At 43.0% G+C, this 18,781-nt stretch overlaps 1 protein-coding gene across 1 annotated transcript; it reads left to right on the forward strand.

The window, feature by feature from the left end:
• The first annotated feature begins 2,033 nt into the window (after nt 1-2,033).
• epb41l4b (erythrocyte membrane protein band 4.1 like 4B) lies at nt 2,034-17,563 on the forward strand. Its single transcript, XM_070911591.1, has 23 exons — nt 2,034-2,349; nt 4,667-4,771; nt 4,861-4,903; nt 5,367-5,445; nt 5,686-5,730; nt 7,155-7,207; nt 8,085-8,205; nt 8,912-8,999; nt 9,090-9,178; nt 9,667-9,736; nt 9,813-9,982; nt 10,848-10,957; nt 11,615-11,645; nt 11,970-12,003; nt 12,145-12,248; nt 14,513-14,652; nt 15,546-15,667; nt 15,760-15,873; nt 16,295-16,350; nt 16,444-16,587; nt 16,680-16,800; nt 16,990-17,123; nt 17,500-17,563. The coding sequence occupies exons 1-23, from the start codon at nt 2,080-2,082 to the stop codon at nt 17,561-17,563; spliced, it is 2,307 nt and encodes a 768-aa protein (XP_070767692.1). The 5' UTR covers nt 2,034-2,079.
• The last annotated feature ends 1,218 nt before the right edge of the window (nt 17,564-18,781 follow it).

Below are 18,781 nucleotides of genomic sequence, written 5' to 3' on the forward strand. Positions count from 1 at the left end.
CATGTCTGCTTTGTCATTTCCTCTGATGGTGAACGTTATGAATTAGATCATTAAATGGGGATATGTCACTTTATGCTTGGTGGTGTCTTAAAGGCAATACAAGCCTCTTTCACACCTTGCAGAATGCAGCTGCTCACTGAAGTGAGGAGAAGTCTGCTTATTTAACCTTCAGCTGAGCGCCTCTAAAGATGGCATCATATCAGTGGAACTATCTCAGCATCACAAATCAGCCCAAACTGTCTGGTTATGAGAAAATATTGACTTAAGAAAAGACACTTTAATAAAATGGAATATTGCTGTGAGGATTTCAGTATCTCTGCAGGTTGGTTGTATAATTCATAGCATTGTTATATTTATGGTTCTTTTTTACCCACTAATGAGCTTAATACCACTAAAATATGTTAGAGGATGCTACAGAATCTAATAAATCACACTGACCATGTCCAGAACCAACAGACTGACGCACATAGACTCACATTTGTAAGAAGTTTTGTCCAATAGATCTGAATCAGAAATACATCTGAGGGTTCGTGTGGACCAGGTCTGTAGCTTCCATTGAGGACACTAAGGTCATATTTTAAGTCTACAGTTAAAAATGTAAACATTAACATAACATAAAATTATTCTCAGGAACTGGAAGACGCCTGGAGAGCCTTCTTTTCAGGATTGGGTGATAAGAGTTAGGAAAAGTTGCTGCATATGAAAGAATGTCATATCGGAAAACAGGACAGGAAAATATTTCCTCAAGTAGGGCATGTGTATGTAAAAGTATAAAAAAGGGAGGAGTTATGTGACAGTTATGCTTTTGTACTTTCTCTCAGAATTGAATACTTTCTTTCTCTCTTTATTTCTAAGAAAGCAAGTTATTTTGGTTGACCCCAGTTGTTCATGTGTTTGTTTGGGAAGTTATATATTTGGAAATATGCAGTATATATTTTTTTCTAATTTACAGTACTGGCTGTATATTTCAAAATAAAACTTGCAAGTCATAAAAAGAACCTACACATTGTGGGTAATTTATAGGCTGATTCCAATATTTGTAGATGCAATAAAATTGAACTGAATTTTTTTAACCCAACATAATAAATAAAAATATTCTTTTTTTTGTTGTTGCCAGAATTGTATTCCTGGCAGTGTGGAGAGGGATTTTAGATCTTCATGAACAAAATGAATATTTGTTAAAGATCCAAATAATTGTAAAAATTGTCATGCAAGTGTTTTGGGGGGGCTTGAACTCATGATCTCAGTATTTCTAAAGTCCTGACAAACTGAGTGACATGAATCCTCATCATTGTGCCTTGGACCTCCTGGAAACCCTTTAACGACCCTTGGGGCACCTTGGACCCCACCTTGGGAACCACTAATGATCTGCTGGGAGCTACTCCCTCGCGGGGCGGGCCCGTGGCAGACAGGTGGCGCTGGTTCACAGGCGCTGGTGGGTCGGCCAGTCGGGAGGAACAGAAGTTTGTTCTGCGCTGTGTTTTTACGCAGGCGCAGATCGCACTGTTTGTCCAGTTTCGTTGGTTGACTTTTACCTGTGAGGTAGACTAGTTTCGGTTCGCCGGTGGGAATAAGACGACAACAAGCACCGGGGTCCGGTCCGGTCCAGAGGTGACAAGACTTTCCTCCTCCCTCCTCGGCCCCGTGTGACTCAGGGGCTCCCACTGCGGAGCGTCGGACGGGATTTCTCCGGGATTTTAGAGTCGGTGCGCAACAGCGAGCGAAGCAGGAGGCAGGTGCACGGGAGAGGACAGGACAGGGGGAGGAGGAGGGCTGCTTGTATTTCCGTGAGGGAGTCCTGTCGTTCGCACCGGGCCGAATGATTGGAAATCAACTGGTTGGCGCCTCGGTGGTCCATCGGTGTTAGTTTCATTAGTATGCGGCTGGAGTCCCCCGCTGCTGGACTGATCGGCAGCTCTGAAGTCTCCTCCGTGCCTGGTAAGTGACTCCTCGCCCCGGGGAGGACGAGGAGGAGGAGACGGCGGCAGCAGCACAAGCAGGACCCCGGCTGCACCGACTGTTGTGTGGAACAGTGTTCGCGGGCGCAGCACGGACCTCCTCGCCTTGTGGATCAGGAAGATGATGGGCTTTCTGCGCCGGACGTTCAGCCGCCGTACCCGGAGCCGCCTCCAGACGAGAGAGCGGGACGAACGGGACGGGAAAGGGGGAGGAGAAGCAGGGGTGACCGGGAACCCCCTGCTCCTGGCCCATCAGCAGCAGGTCGTGCACGCGCCCGCCGTGGTCACCGGGGGAGCGTCGGTTCACATCCCGGCGGCCGGGACGGCGCGGACCACCATCACCTGCCGCGTCCTGCTGCTGGACGGCTCGGATGTCAATGTGGATTTGCCTGTGAGTGCGCTGAAGCCTGTCCGGTGTGCTGGCAGCTGTTTACACTGGCCGGCAGAGAGTGTAAACAGAGTACAAGGCGCAGGACTAGGTGGTAGCCTAGGTCAGTGTGTGTCAAAGTGCGGCCCGGGGGCCACGTGGGGACCTTGTAGGGGTTCCTGGTGGTCGCCTGCAAAAGTGAGACACAGGGTTACTGAAATGTAATTTGCTATAAGTTGTTTATCCTGCAGTATGGGTTGTTGTCAATTTACTATCAACTTTTTAAATTCAAAATAGAAGGAGAAACCGCAACTCAGGATGATCTGAGTAATGCCAACTTAAGTTTATCATAGTTGAGCACAACGCTAGAAGAGAAGAGAATATGTCCCATTGCTGCATTGTGTTTGCCCATTCATCTACCAGACATACATTTCAACTTAAGACTCAATTAGCTTAGTCAAGTCAATGATCAGTGGATTGACAGAAAAATGAATCAACAGCAACTTTATTTATTAACTGTTCAAGCAAAAATGCAGCTTCCTGCTTCTCAGGTGTCAGGATCTGCTACTTATCGCCGTGTAAATTGAATACTTTTGGCTTTTGGACTGATGGCCAAACAAAGTAAGCAACTTAAAGGCGTCGTCTTTTCGTCTGAGACACAGTAGTTGCATCCCAAGTTAAAATCGACAACGATATGTGTTTGAAATGTGTCTGTTTGAAGTTCGGCACAGATAAGTTACCCTCCAGCAAAGTTTCCCATCCTGTAGTATCATAGTGGCCTATATAGTATCAGTGTGTGTGTACAGTGAGAGGTGTAGCTCCAGATGGTGTTATGATCTGCCAATTCATCACATTACTTCTCCATTCTGACTGCAGGGAAATCGAACCGAGATAGACCTGAAGCTGCCCCCTCCTGTTTGCTCCCTTCACCTTCTTCTTCTTCTCTCTCTCCCTCTTCCTTAGTCTATTTGCCTGTTTCTGATCTTCCTCAAGCAATCTCCGCCCCCCCCCCAAGACTCCCCCTCCCTGTGCCACCTTCCCTCTATAATCTTCTTTTACACTCCCTCTGTGGCCCGCTCCCTTGCTCGTCATCTTACTCTTTCACACTCTGCCTCCTCCTCCTCCTCCGTCCTCTATTTTCCTCCATCCATCTCCCTCTGTCCTCCTCTATTCCCCGACTCCCTGATCTGATTTACCACTGTGGGGACTGTGTGTCACAGACGAGGGCTACGAGTGTGTGAGGGGTAGGTGGGTTGATGAGCGAGTGTGTGGGCATTCGTGCGTAAGTGGCTTCTCGCAAGATGTTTTCATTTTGAAGGTTGCGTGTGTCACAGAAGCTGTTGCGTGCATGCGTCACCTCTTCAACGCTCGTCCGGTATATAGCGGGTTATCGGGGTAGGGAGTGTTTCTCTTGTCCTGTTGGGAGATCACGGCAATAACACAAAGCCACAGCTTCTGCCGAGATATTACAGTTTCAACAGCTGAATGACACAGGGCTTGTCAGGCTTTGTCACAGGTGTGTTGGAACAAGTTTGGTCATGACAGGTGCACTGAACAGAGCTGAAACTCGCCTATTAAAGCTTATTTGTCTGTCACTTCAGACTGAGTGCAGCCAAAACACCAGGTAAAACAGGAACAGTCAAATATTCACTTCAGTGTGTGTCAGCGTGTGAGAGAGGCTGTGATTTCAATCAACCTCTCTAAACTACATGCTGCAGAATGAGCAAAGAGCGTTCTGGTGATTTATTTATTTATTTTCTCTGTCCCCAATCCCTTAATACCACTGATTTCCTCACACATTCATACACTCACCAGGAAGTTTAGACTGGTTATCAGGATCCAAAGTACAAGGCTGTCATCTTTCCACACACCCACTGTGTGTTATATGGGTCAGACTGGGGTTAGGTTTTTCATACGGGGCGATGAGGCCGCTGTTCAGATGAAGTTTAGGACAAAGTGTTGCTACAGTAGTTCTAGTTCTTAAGTGCAATAGTGTTCTCAGTCGTGAGTGTGTGTTATTGACAAAGGAATAAGTGTCTTTCCCTCAGGGGCTTGTCCCTCTCATTTTGACCCAGATGCACACACACATACACACACACACAAACAACCTCTTTCACATGCACTTTAAGTCATTTTGCTCCTGTTATGGAAAGCCGGTTTGTTTCTAATTCGCTTTCATGCCTAAATTAGCGGGAAATCCGTCAGCCACCTGAAGGTGAAACTCAGTTTTAAGACTCAGTTTATCCGGAGACGGTCAGGAGACGAAGAGATAAAAAAAAACCAACACAGTAAGCTCAGTGGGAAATATTTTACCTGTTGTTCTTCTTCTTCTTTGTTATAGAGTAAGTCCAAAGGCCAGGACCTTTTTGACCAGATCATGTATCACATAGATCTGGTTGAGACAGACTACTTTGGACTGCAGTACATGGACACAGAACAAGTCTCAGTGAGTGACAAGCAACAAGCTCTTAACTTCTATCACAGTGGACCACAAGCTGATATGACTCACTCTTCTTTTTCTTGTCTCTCTTTTAGCACTGGCTGGATATGTCAAAGCTTATAAAGAAACAAATCCGAGGTAAGTTCAGCTCTAATTGTTCTAATTAGGCCTACTCCTGTTGTGGTGTGTGCGTGTGTGTGCAGGAAAATGTGCAGTGTACTGTATGTGCATGTGGAAGCAGGTAAGTGGGGAGCAGGTGGCGCATTATCCAATGTTGACATGGTGATTAGCATGTGCATTATGAGCCGTACCCTTGTTTGCTCTCCAGCTTGTAACTGGGGGATGAGTGGTACGGGAAGCCGGGGGGGGGGGGGGGGGGGGCTGATGTTGTTGTACTTGTCTGCTGGGTCCTTTCTTCATCGAGTTGTAGTTCAGGAGCCTAAAAGAAAGTCTGATCGATGTTGACGTAAAACAGGAAACGAAATAGAAATGACAAAGGAATGTGGGTGAATGAAGATTCATGGCCTGGCTGACAGTGATGATGAGATAACATGGATCAAATAAATCATACATTTTTTACACTTTGTCGTCTCTCTTTTAGACGGGCCTCCATACAGACTGTTCTTCAGAGTGAAGTTTTACTCTTCGGAGCCAAATAACCTGCACGAGGAATTTACAAGGTAAAAACTCAAACGCACACAGTTTTCTCAGGAGCCCAGTGTGGAGGTCCAAAGGGGACGTGGGGCTAATTACTTTGCTGCTGTGGGCAGATTCAAATCAAGGCCAAACGGACAGAGACTTGTTAAAACAAATGATGTGTCAGAGATGAGGAAAAGCCTGTGATACATCGATTGATTTATGGTCTGGTTCAGTGTGAGCCTCTCACTCTCTGTTGTTTTTTGTTTTTTTTACACCTACAGATATCTGTTTGTGTTGCAGCTTCGACAAGATATTCTGTCTGGCAAGTGAGTTCATGTGTCGCTGTTAATGCACACAAATATAAAAATTGTATACATAAACACATATACCACCATCTTATATATTACATATTACATGCAGTTTATGTTATATATTCTTTGCACATTTAAAGGAATAGTTTGACATTTTGGGAAATACCAAACTAATGTCGATGCAATAAATGTGACGCTACTGGCAGCAGACGGTTAGCTTAGCGTGTCTTAAGGTCTGGAAACAGGGGGACACAGCCACCAGCAGTTGCATGGCAACCACAAGGTGACGACTAGACTCCAGGAAGTCAATGCCCCTGGCCAAGAAATAGTCCGGTACATGATACCTTGTACACCTGAATCATGCCATTTTTATGCCTCTCTTTCTGTACAGATTAAATAAACGAGATAAAATGTGTTAATTAACTAGCTTTAGAGGTGCTGGACAGAGCCAGGCTAGCTGTTAACCCTGTTTCCAGGCATTAATCTTCTCATCAAAGTCATCACAACAAATAAGCGTATTTCCCAAAGCTATTCCTTTAAAAATACTAAATATATTCAGAGAGGCATTTACATAGATACTGTATACACAAACCCACCTACACTTGCAATCATATACACAGTACATATACATAAAAAAATAAACTATGCAAGAGAGGTGGGAAGCTGAAGGCTTGTACAAATATAAAAACTCAAAAGAAAGAAGATTTATTAGACCTTGAGGATGGATGGATGTGAGAAAGGGGATTAACTACTTTTTGCAGAGTTAACTGTTGATTTTGCTAATAAATTATATAGTTTGTAGGTGCTAAAGACAGTTAAAGGATTGAGATAAATTCATTCAGAGACCATAACCTTGAATCTACATGCTTAAATCTGACCTCAACTTAACTGGAACAGAAGAAAACATAAACCTTAAAATACATTTCTCTCCCTCTGAGTATAAAACAAGTCCTCAGGTAGCTTCTCGTCATCTGCGAACACTTCTGGATCTCACAAGTAGTGTGAAACCTGATATAAAGACTCACCTGTGGCCGCGTACACACAGGTGACCTACACTCGAGTTTGGGGGGGACGTGTGTACAGCGGAGCCTGCTTCTTACGCACAAACACAAACCTGCGTGCATAAACACACACTCAGACGGCGTGTTACCCCTCTCCCTCCTCTTGGCTCTATCTGGGCCACGGATCCCCAGAGTCCAGCTCTATTATGAAGCTCAAGATCAGGAACGGCAGAGGGTTGCTTATTTTTGGAAAAGGGTTGCTCCTCTCCTCCTTGACACACACACACACACACACACACACACACAGAGTGTAGGGCATTCAGACACTTTAATGTCTTTCCGACACATGATAACATGAACACACCATGGCTAGGACAGTGGTTTGATGCACTCACACTAAAAACAGCTCATCCCCAGTGTCTCTTTTTCTCTGGTCAGATTGAAATGTCCGTATGATGTCTCAGTAGAGCTGGCGGCATATTGTTTACAAAGTAAGTAGACTTCACATACTCACTTATGTTCATGTATATGTAGAGATTTAGTAAGAGAGTTTTCTAATCATATATCATTCACATTATTGTTTTCCAAAAGCATATTGTAACCTTATTATAGCCATTAATCTCCATTCATCTCACTGTGATGTGAAAATCAACTTGCAGATTTTAAAGCAAATATTTGTTTATTTATTTATTGTCTAATTTATCATTGGGTGGTAAAGCAGCTGTGGTTACTCTTTCTCCGTGGGGTGTGACGTGCATGATTAGAGAAACATGCATGATTAGAGAAAAGCAATCATTTTATGCAGCCTGACTCCAAATCTCAAATGTCAAAGCTTCTTTAAATACACCAACAAGTAAAAACTAACTACTGCTTTTAAGCGTTTTGAAGTGTGAGCAAAAATGCAGGAATTTGCCGCTTTAAAGAGAGACTATGTAACTTTATCTGAACAGTGACCACTGTGGCCACAAGTGACAATCATGGGATAATGGTAAATGGTATAGCATAGTGTAACAGTAACACAAGTAGGGAGGAGTCATACTGTCAAATTGGCTCAGTAATGTCAGGTACACAGCAAGATCTCTAATAGCTATAGTTTGCTAACATTATCCTCCATAAGCTCCAGGTCATACCAGATCAAGTAAAGCTGTAAAGAAAAACCCCTGAGTGTGTTGGATTAAGCAGTTGTATCACTTATTGCCTTTACTTTTCTTTTTGTTTGTAAGAGGAGTGTATTATTTCATATTTTAAAAATGATATAGTTTCACTTTAAAGACCTGGACTGCAGATACACATTTGAGTCATGTTCACAGCTTCTCCACCTGCTGCTCTCCTGCATCTGTATTTCTAAATGACTTGCTCCATATCCAGGTGAGCTGGGAGACTGCGACCCCTTGGAGCACTCCCCTGTGCTGGTGTCTGAGTTTCGTTTCAGTCCCAAACAGAGCGAGGCCATGGAGGCAGACATCTTCGGCAGGTGGTTGGAGCTCAGGTGCGTTCAGACTTTGCCTTAAACATTTAAAGCTGCAGAAAAAGGGACTTTGTCAACCACATAAACATTTCCACACATGCATCTGCACTAGTTGCCACAATACTTACACAGGAATGTCAACTTATTGGAGGGTGTCCAGTGGCCGGCAATTTGACCTGAGCAGGTTTATCTCCCCATTGGATGAAACAACTGGGGCAAAAAGCAGAGCAGTGAGCAGGAGAGGAAGTCATTCTGCTGCTGCCTTTCAGCGCTAGTGTTTCCACCGAGCAGGGCGTCTAAATTTCACTCTCCCTCCTTTTTCTCCTCCTCCGCCCCGGCCCTGCTCTCACTTGCCTGTATGAAGGATTAAGGGATTAATCCCTGGAGGGTCCTGATTGATTCCGAGCAGTATTTAACCCAGCCGTGGTCTGATTGCTCCCATCTCGGATTAGATTACATACACATATGCTGCGCTTCACCGAAGCGACTGAGCCACACAAGGACGAACCCATGCCGAGTTCACAGTCATTCTTACACACAACACCACGTCTGAGGCAGAGATACAACCAGAAGGTTACTCTTAGAGTATTTCCCTTAGAGCTAACACCAATTACCAGCAGAGGTCATGGTGTGTTGTTATTGATAGTTATCTTGTGTCAGAAGGTGACGGAGACAGTGATATTTTTGTTGTGAAAACTCAACATGGTGTCTCATTTTAAATCCACAGGGGAAAGAGCCCGTCTCAAGCTGAGATTTCTTTTCTCAACAAATGCAAGTGGCTGGAACTTTACGGAGTAGATATGCACTTTGTCAAGGTGTGTGAGTGTGTTTTATTATCATAAGTGTCACTACGTTACAGGTGTGTTTGAGAACTAAGGGTGTGTGTGTGTGTGTTGTGTCTTCAGGGCAGAGATGGAGGAGAATATGCACTAGGTCTCACTCCAACTGGCATCTTAGTATTTGAAGGCTCCAACAAAATTGGCCTCTTCTTTTGGTAAGTACATCGAACGCATCTCTAATCCAGGGGCTCTTAAAGTGGGGTGACCTGGGGGTGATTTAAGGACGGGCAGAAGGGTGCCACAAAATCTGTCATAAAAACATCTTGCATTATGTTTCAAACACATCACATTCAACAAGAGACATGAGCAATAAACTTATTTAAAACATTTGAAAATATGTTTGGTTAGTAACGCAACATGCTCTCTGGCTTCTGACTAAACAGCAGTAATAAATTATTAGATTAATAGGCTCAATATTTATCTGTTAGTCTGCACAGCAACATAGTCTAAATCTGCAGACTTTTTTATGTGTGTTTATAGCACCTTTCAGGAGACCCAAGGACTCTTTACACATAAGGAGGCAGACAAACAAATAACACTATCTGCTCCTACAGAGCACTACACACTACCTCCTTAAACAACACCAAAACCTGAGGTACTAATGTAGAGCTGTTGTCCATTTGTGTGTCTGTGTGTTCTTTAGGCCCAAAATCACTCGGCTGGACTTCAAAAAGAGTCGCCTCACGTTGGCCGTGGTGGAGGACGATGATCAGGTTTGTAACCCGTCACAAAACACGTCCCCCCCAAGCACACAAGGTGGCTAACAGTGTTTGTTCTCTGACCGTGCAGGGTCGGGAGCAGGAGCATACGTTTGTGTTCCAGCTGGCCAGTGCCAAGAGCTGCAAACACCTGTGGAAGTGTGCTGTGGAGAGCCACGCCTTCTTCCGGCTACGTCAACCGACCACAGGCAAGGCCAGCCGCAGCGACTTCACGCGACTCGGGTCCCGCTTCAGATTCAGGTAGAGACAGACTCACATCTCTTGTACTCTTGTATCGCTCTTCGTATTCTGTAAAGTGTGTTATCGACTGAAGAAGGACTATACAAGTTGGCTCACTCAGGCGGTTGTGGCCAGCACTGATACCAGCATATGGGGAATAGTATGTCACATAAAACAGAGCCTTTGTATCTATGGTTACAGAGTATCTATGGTTACATGGATCTGTTCCTATGGCGACTGAGATATATCCCCTTCATATTGTTTGTTTTCTTCTGACTATTATCAGAGATGGTCAAAGCAAATTATCACACTTGAAGGGCACTTCCTGTCACTTGTTGGAGCAGCTGAACAAAGCAGAAGCCTGTTTCACAGTCAGCAGACGAAAAACTCCAGTTACATGTGGTGGGAGACCAGAATAATAAACACACCAGTGTCACTTATGTGGAACTTTTTGTTGTTAGCCAATGTTTGAATTAAAGAGTAATTTCATAATAGAAATGAATGAGCAATTGAGTATGCTGACAATTAAATAGAAATATATGAAAAACTTGTGTGAATTCCTTCAGATTAATTACTCCAATCCTGGTTTTGTGATAAATGACTGTTTTTATATACTACTTTTTTGTTTTATACATTTTCTATTCTTTACTTGTGTTCTCCAATGAAACTGCACAAACAAATGATGCCTATTAAACTAAATTCTAGGAGCGGTTTTCCTGATAGTGGCACAATAACAACTGACTAAATTTTCTAATTATCCGGCAGTGACTTCTAAACATGTTTTTTTTTTGTTTCAAACCCCATGACTGAAGTCATACTGCAGCGTGGTCGCCATACAGTAATAACTTTTATACCTCTCACCTTCTTCTATGTGTCTGCCTCTCAGTGGTAAGACGGAGTATCAGGCCACTCATGGAGGCCGACTGAGGAGAGCCAGCACATTCGAGAGAAGGCCGAGCAAGAGATACCCCTCCCGCACGCAGTCACTGGGCAAAGGTGAGTCTTATCAGCACACTCAAACGTTGATGACTAACAGCACCTGTTTATTCTTAGCCTGCACGTGTTGCCATGAAGGTCACATACTGTTTTGATTCATTGTATTTTAGAAAACGTAATCTGCTATACGGAATAAATGTTGACCATATTGTTTTTTGAAGAGAAAAGGAAAAGCTGCAGCCTGTAAAATTGTCAGCCCAGAATTAAATAGTAATTCAACAGTGCTCCAGGTACCTAAGCCAGGTTGTAACACCTTTCTACTTTGTCAAAAAGCACCTGCAGTACTCTTCACTCCTCCGTACTTCCCAACGTCTGTGAGCTACAGTAGCTTGACAGGCGCACAAGCCTCCGTCTCACCATAATCTATTATACATGAATGATCAAGGACAGACTGCAAACTGTGTTTACTTCAGGACCCCTTTTATTTATTGGATGGTTTCTCAGTCAGCCCTGCAATACAAAAATTAATGAATGAATGATTCAAGTGTTGGTGACAGTTGAGCATCAGAATAGTAACATGTACGCAAGAGTCTGGACTGAAAAAGAGACTTACACTAGATGAATCGTTTGAAAATGTACAGATAAATGAAGATAAAGTGAAAAACAAACCTGTTTTCTTCTCCTCTGCTTTTCTCATCTCGTGTCACTCTCTGTCAGCTGCCATTTCCCCAGCCAAGCCACATATCAGGTAAAACAGACATACAAAAACACCTGCAAATATACATAATACACGCTTGCACAGTCATATTACTATACTTGTGAGGACATTCCATTTATTACAGTCATTCCTTATCCTCTAACCTTGACCTTAATCCACATAACGGCCTGGATAATCTGAACACTAAAATAGCCCTTTGTAAAAGAAACTTAGTAAAATGGTCACTTTGTAGGTTTTTTCACACCTTTTGAGGATGTTTTTGCTTGTTCAAAACACTCACACATACACATAAATAAATTCATGTTTTCAGTTTTTTAAAATCTGTTATCAGTGATTATTGTCATTCTTTTCCAGCTCTCATGCCAGCCCTGATCCCAGCCTACATCCAGTGAGTGACCTCAGATAGCCCACTTTCTCACACACACACACACACACACACACACACGCAGCAGCCACTGATCTGGCTTCGCCCTCGTGACAACATTTAATTTCGGCGTCTCTTCAATCCGTCTCCTCTTCTCCCCTCCAGTACCAGCACAACATTCCCATTGGTCACGAGCCGTGGCATCCGCCCCACCCCGCTCTCACACCCCCAGTTTACCTGCAGCCGTCTGGACACACACCGTCACACAGGTAAGACGACTGACCGCAGAGGACGCAGAAGACGCAGGTTTTAGAGATTAAATTGCGTCAGGGTGGTGATGCGAGTCAGGAGGGCAAGTTTCTATTTTTAGACAAAGTCACTCATCTGACGCTCTGTGTTCGGTCCTCCACATTATCTGTTTTTCACCACACTTCATGTCACTCATAAACCTCATATGTCTGTGTTTGTCTGCCTGTGTGTCTCGTCTACACCCATGCTCGTGTGTGTGTGTGTGTGTGTGTGTGTGTGTGTGTGTGATCCTCCATCTCCCTGTCATGTTCAGGCCTTCTGTCGAGCCTGCGAGTCCCGTGTCCAGTCATCCTCCCGTCCCCGAGCGAACCAGCGGCACCTTCCCAGGATCCATCAGTGTGGTTTACAGGGATAAAGTCATGACTGCACTTTGACCTCTGTTTGATCTGGGAAGCCCTTTCAAACCCAGACTCTTAACACTTAAGACTTACACAGACTGGTGTCCTAAAGAGAGAAGCTCTGCTGATGCACTCCTCATCACCTCTGTCATCATCCATTTGTCACATCCCCTCATGTGTGTCAGTGTGCACCTTGATGAAATATCCCAAAAAGGACAATGCACCTTATCATATAGGTCACAGGTTTTCAAACTGTGAGGCGTGCCTCCCCAGGGGGGCTCGGGAGAGTTGAAGGGGGGCTGCAGAGGGAGAGACATGAGGTAGATATTGTGTGAGGTGAAAGGGACAGGTGTGTACTTGTGTTCTGAGAACAACAGTAAGTTAGTTATTATAGTTTGGCCCAGTGATTTGGCTCTCTTATCAACACGGTCAACAGTGACAGCAGTGGCACCCAGTTGATGGAGGCAATTAAGGTACTTTAAAACCCTCAGCACTGCGATTGCTACAATTTGCACCAAAAATGGCGCTCCTTCTCTGGGTCATAACTCAGTCACATCTGAACACACAGATGTGATACATGCATCTTTAGATTCAGTGACTTACACTTTCTGGTGATTTCTGATGATGCAAATACATGCCCATAAATCTGCTTACAAGTTATGGAAAAAACATATTCTCCTTATAACTCCAGAACTTGCCTAGGAATCAGCACATTTTTAAGTTTTCTTCAGTATCAAAGTAATCCACTGATAGCTGTGTGTACATCCATGGATACACTGCAAACAAGAACTGCTAACAGCTAATTTGGCATACTTTTAATGGTGCCACTTTGCCAAAATGTAAACAAATATTGGACAAAAGTGGGGCTCAGGTTGTATCCCACAGCAAACTCACTGACTCCATGGTACAAAGCAAATTATGGGAACTGTTCGGTTAGAGCATGATTAGATTATTCCTTTTTTTCGTGTTGCACTATCAGTATATATATATTTGTTTTTACATTCCTAAGGCTCAGAATGTCTCATCAACATGTTCCTCAAACACAGACTCTCTCCTCTATCCTTTCATATATACAGTGTCAGACTTTGAGAACCCCTGTTATAGACCAAAAATTGCCACTAGAACACAAGTAAAATAAAGATAGGACCTGGTTTAATTGCTTTGTGCCTTGGTTTGCTTGGACATTTTCATGCGACGTGGTTGGTGTTTTTATGCCTCAATATGTTTACTACTCAAATCTGCCTTGAAGATTAAATTCATCTTCATGCCTTAGAAATCTTATGACAGCTAATTTATCCAGATCACTTTAATTTGAGTGAGATAAAGTTATGAGGCAATTCTCAACGGGTGGAAGGGGTCGAGTTAAGCACATGCCGAATGCTGGTTTAGGGATTAAACTGCTTTTAAATGTATTGTATATAGTTCAGTGTGAAATAGAAGCATGAGCTAGAATCCTGCATATGTGGTGTTGTGCTTTTAAAGTGAATTTTTTTTATAAACTTCACATTGTTATAGCAGGTTAGGGATTTGCTTAAATCAACCAACTGTTTACAGAAAATGTGGCCAATGTTTTGCTGTTGTGTTATAGTGTGATGCCTTTTACTCTGTAACATTTACTTGAATCATATGATGCCTTTTAGGGATGTTGCCATCAAATAAACAAAATGTTTATAATTGCAAACATTTGCAAAGATCTGTCCTTCATTGTTACAGTCATATACTTTCTTTTTTCACATCTATAATGGGATGTCATAAAGTTATAATGATTGGAAGTTAGATAATAATGATTTATATGAAATATTACAGTGTTAAGAAACATCAAGGATGAAGTTTAAATGGTTTAAATTGTTAGGGGAATTTGTTTTGATTGCATGTGTCGTCTTCAGTTTCCCTCTGAGTGGTCCTGCGTCAGACCATCAGTTCAGCATAGAAGAGAATGAGACTTCGTATTCTGGCAAGATCCACCACCATCACCGTCGCCACACACACAGCCAGGAGACGCTCTGCCACACACACACCAAGAACAGTGAGTACTCTCATCCTGAGGAGGAGCTATCCAAACAGCGTCTGTCTGCAGGTCTGTGATATGTCTAGACTGCACACTGATGCTCTTTTCATGTTCATCACTGTTTGTTGGTCGACATACTGTGTTTTGTTTAAGGGTCAGCTCATCCAAATCACACACAAATCATACTTTCGCACTTAAAGGATACATTCACAATGTTTCAAGTCAACAGTCAGGTGCCCAGATAAACACTGAAAAAGGCTTTGCTTGCTGTAATCATTCCTCCTGTTCATACTGGCCAGTAAGCGATCCCTTGGCAATGTTAGTACTAAAAAGCAACTTTGGAAGATACCCACTTGATTTGTATAACTCTATAACTGAAGCTTCAAATTAGCTTCATTGACAGCACAGTAAGAACGGGAAACCTGACTATTGTTTTAAGACACACTTAAAAACTTGTGAAACTATCCTTTAACCCAAGTGGTATCTGGCCACACGTGCACAACATATTTTGAAATATTCACTGTTTCAACATAAATGCTGTGGAGATTAACATGATTAAATGTTTTGTTGCCGTTAGTTGCTGTTACATTTTTGAAAAAGTTATTTTATTTGACGTTTTGAGCCCCACAAACGTAATGTCATTCACCTCACTTTTGTTCTATTGATGTACACAATGTCTATGAAAATGTTCCACTGTGAATGTTAATCATTAATGTAACACATTAATACAATAAACCATTTAGATACTAACTTTGCCATCCCTCCCACATCAAACCCACCCCAGCTATTCCCTAAATAACCCAGTGAGTCCATTCACACTAATGAACCAAAGGTGTCCATAAAATAGCCTGTATATTTTAAAATAAATGATAACCTATAATGCGTTTCTTGTTAACCTTTGTGTGTATTAGAGCGTCGAGCTCCTCCCTGCCCAGCAGATGAGCTGGACATCTCTCAGGCTCTGCTCAAAGCTCTGGAGTCAGACGGTGATTCTCCCCCCTGGCCCTCGCTGCACGTCAACATGGACAACAAGGTCAGACCCCCCCCCCCCATGCTGTCGTCCCGTTCTGCTTACAATAACATCTCGCCCAAGTTTCTTTACCTTCCTCTCTGTCCCCCTGCCAGGGAGAGGAGAAGCAGCTGTCTGAAAAGTCTCTGCACCCTCCCGCCTCCCCAGCGATGCTGCCTGACCACCTTAAGTGTAACATCCTCAAGGCCCAGATGGAGGCGGCTTTCAGGGTGAGTATCAGAGTTCACTTCCACCTAACCCTCTAAGAAGTGTACTGTACAGCAGTGGTAGAAGAAGTATTCAGATCCTTTATGTTGCATTTTACTGTTGTAGATGTTTATGGTTGTGTTGATTTTAACTACTTTATATACTGTTGGGTAGTTTAATCTACAGCAATGCATCATATTCTATAAGATCATCATATGTTTGTAAAAGTATCTACAGTCAGCTCTCAGACAAATGTAGCGTAGAGTAAAAAGTACAATATTTGACTCTGAGATGTGGTGGAGTACAAGAATAAAGTTGCATAAAATGGAAATACTAAAGTACTAGTACCTTGAATAAGTACAGTACTTACTGTAAATGTACTTGCTGCTGTACAGTGTTACTAACAGTAGTACCCTCTTCTCCTCCATGATCTCCATGATGAAGAAGGAAGCTCCAACAACGCCTAGAGAGAAGAACTCAAACAAGGCCCTTAATGACAGGCCAGTGCCCTCATCCTACCTTCACATGCTTACACATGTTTCTGCACATCTGTATTTAACACTAACTCTCCATGTGATGACTCCGGTCTTCAGGTATCAGAGCTCGTCCCAAGACTCGACAGCATCCAGTCTGACTGCGGACAAGACGCCACATCGGCAAGACCGCAACCCGACGCCAGACTCCAAAGCCAACACAAGCACCACCCGCAGGAAACGTCTAGTCAGACAGTTCAGCTTGTGAGTACACGTCACCTTTGATTACTGTTGAGTACTGAACAATCTGCCGGTCATGTAAATCATTCAATCTCTCTCAATTCATTGCTCGTCAGTAACCATGAAGATGAAGATAATCTCCCAGAAGCACTTGCAGCCATCTCCTCCCAGAGTACAGGAATGTCAGGATCCTCCAGCTCATTGGACAAACAAATACAGCCGTCCATATATCCACAGGTAACACACACTCTCACACATGCACACACACACCTACAAAAGCCATTAAGAATGCATGTTTGTTTAATGCTCAACACTCTCACTTATGTGGGAATAATTCAGCCTCTCAGTGTTACTTGTGAGTAAACAGAGGGATGTGTGTGTGTGTGTGTGTGTGTGTGTGTGTGTATACATTGATGTGTATTCCAGGTGGATAATATGCCAGCACTGGAGCTGGGTAGTTCATGCTGTCCCTCTCCTTCGCCTTCACCCCTTCCCTCCCCTTCTTACTACCGTAGCTCCGTTCCTCACCTGGTCCCTTACCTTGCTGCCCATAACGACAGGTAACACCTCAATTCTGCATGTTCTCTGGGGCACATTTATATCTGCTCAAACCTTCCTCCGCTGATCTCACAAACTATTTGAAAAAATAGAAGAAAGCATTTTGAGGACATCCTCATGGCCTAGTGGTTAAGGTGCATACCATATGACTAGGGTTGCAACTAACACTTTATTTCATTATCAATTATTCTGCTGCTTTTGTCTGACCAACAGTCCAAAACCTTAAGATATTCAGTTTATTGTCATGTATGACAAAGACAAAGCATGAAATCTTCACATCTGAGAAGCTGGAACACGCAAATTGGCATTTTTAAAAAATAACCGATTATATCTTTAAACTTCTTGTGACATGAGGTTTGTATCTTTCCGTGTTTGTAGAGGAGAGGAAATGAGGTTGGACAGAGAGAAGATACTAAGAGCCCTCCTGATGACGGAGCTCTGAGACCTTGACCCTTGACCCCTGTGACATCATCGCCAGGCGCAGCAGACCTTGCATTAAGTGAGGAAAGCGGAAAGAGAAGACTCAAAGTTGTTGAATGCAATCAACATTTGTATATTCTCATAATACATTCAGCAGTTATAAATATATATTTGCATTAAGGCAATTGTTATATTTGCTTAATTATTATTTTAGAAGTACGATTCTTTATATTCATCAAACTGAAACTGGAAACACTAGAAGTGAGACACAACAAAATGGAGTCACTGGCTAACTGACTCACACAAGCTACAGACGTGACTGGTGCTGCCTGCATGATAAATATGTTACATGGTGAAATATTTATCTGATTTGTTTTGGGGTTATGTTCAAGTTTTATGTGATTTCATCAACACTGTGTCCTAAACCGTGTTTCAGACGGCGACTGTTGAAGCATTGATTTCTACACTTTAAAAAACACAGAAGTCAGAAGCTGACGTGAAAGTCAATTCACTTTCAAGTCAGTTTGTTCAAAATGTAAATAGACATTGTAAATAATATGCTGATAATACAGCAGGCATTGTAAATGCTTACATCCTTATTGTATTTATATAATGTCAGACATCCATTTTAACACACCAAAACAATTGCAGAAATTGAGATTTAAGAAACTTCCTGAACAGAGTGCAATGAAAGTGAATCCTGACTGTAGCAAGTGATGAGTCTGGATTTTACTGCGAGACTGTGCAGTTGCAGTCTCAATTGACCCACTAGAAGGAGACAAATCTGCAGACACAGCTCCTGTGGCAGCTGAACACATTGATCCGCGAGGAATAGATCACGGATCACTCAGCTATTTTTTTACATGCAGTTTGAGTTTTCATCACAGGTCAAATGCAAAACTGACCTCAGAAGTCATGTTCTTGGAAATTAGCTATAGTTTAAGCATAACCCTGTTGCTCAACAACTTTATTTCAGCTCTGGTTTCTCGTCACAACCACATCTGAGGCAGCGTACGATCTGCTGCTGTACTGTATGTGTTGATTGTGTTGTTAATAAAGGTCATCAGTTTTACAACTCTGTAGCAGCATCTTTGGTCTCTGCGCCAACATGGGAATGTGGATGAGCCTCACCCTGCGTGCCTGTGTGTATGTAGGCCTCACCCACCCTGAGAGGGAATGTTGTTATAAAGAATATTACTGATTTATCTGCCTCTACACACCTATCAGGTGCAGTACAGTG

This window comes from Enoplosus armatus, chromosome 9, assembly GCF_043641665.1.
Source record: "Enoplosus armatus isolate fEnoArm2 chromosome 9, fEnoArm2.hap1, whole genome shotgun sequence".
Lineage (NCBI taxonomy): Eukaryota > Metazoa > Chordata > Actinopteri > Centrarchiformes > Enoplosidae > Enoplosus > Enoplosus armatus.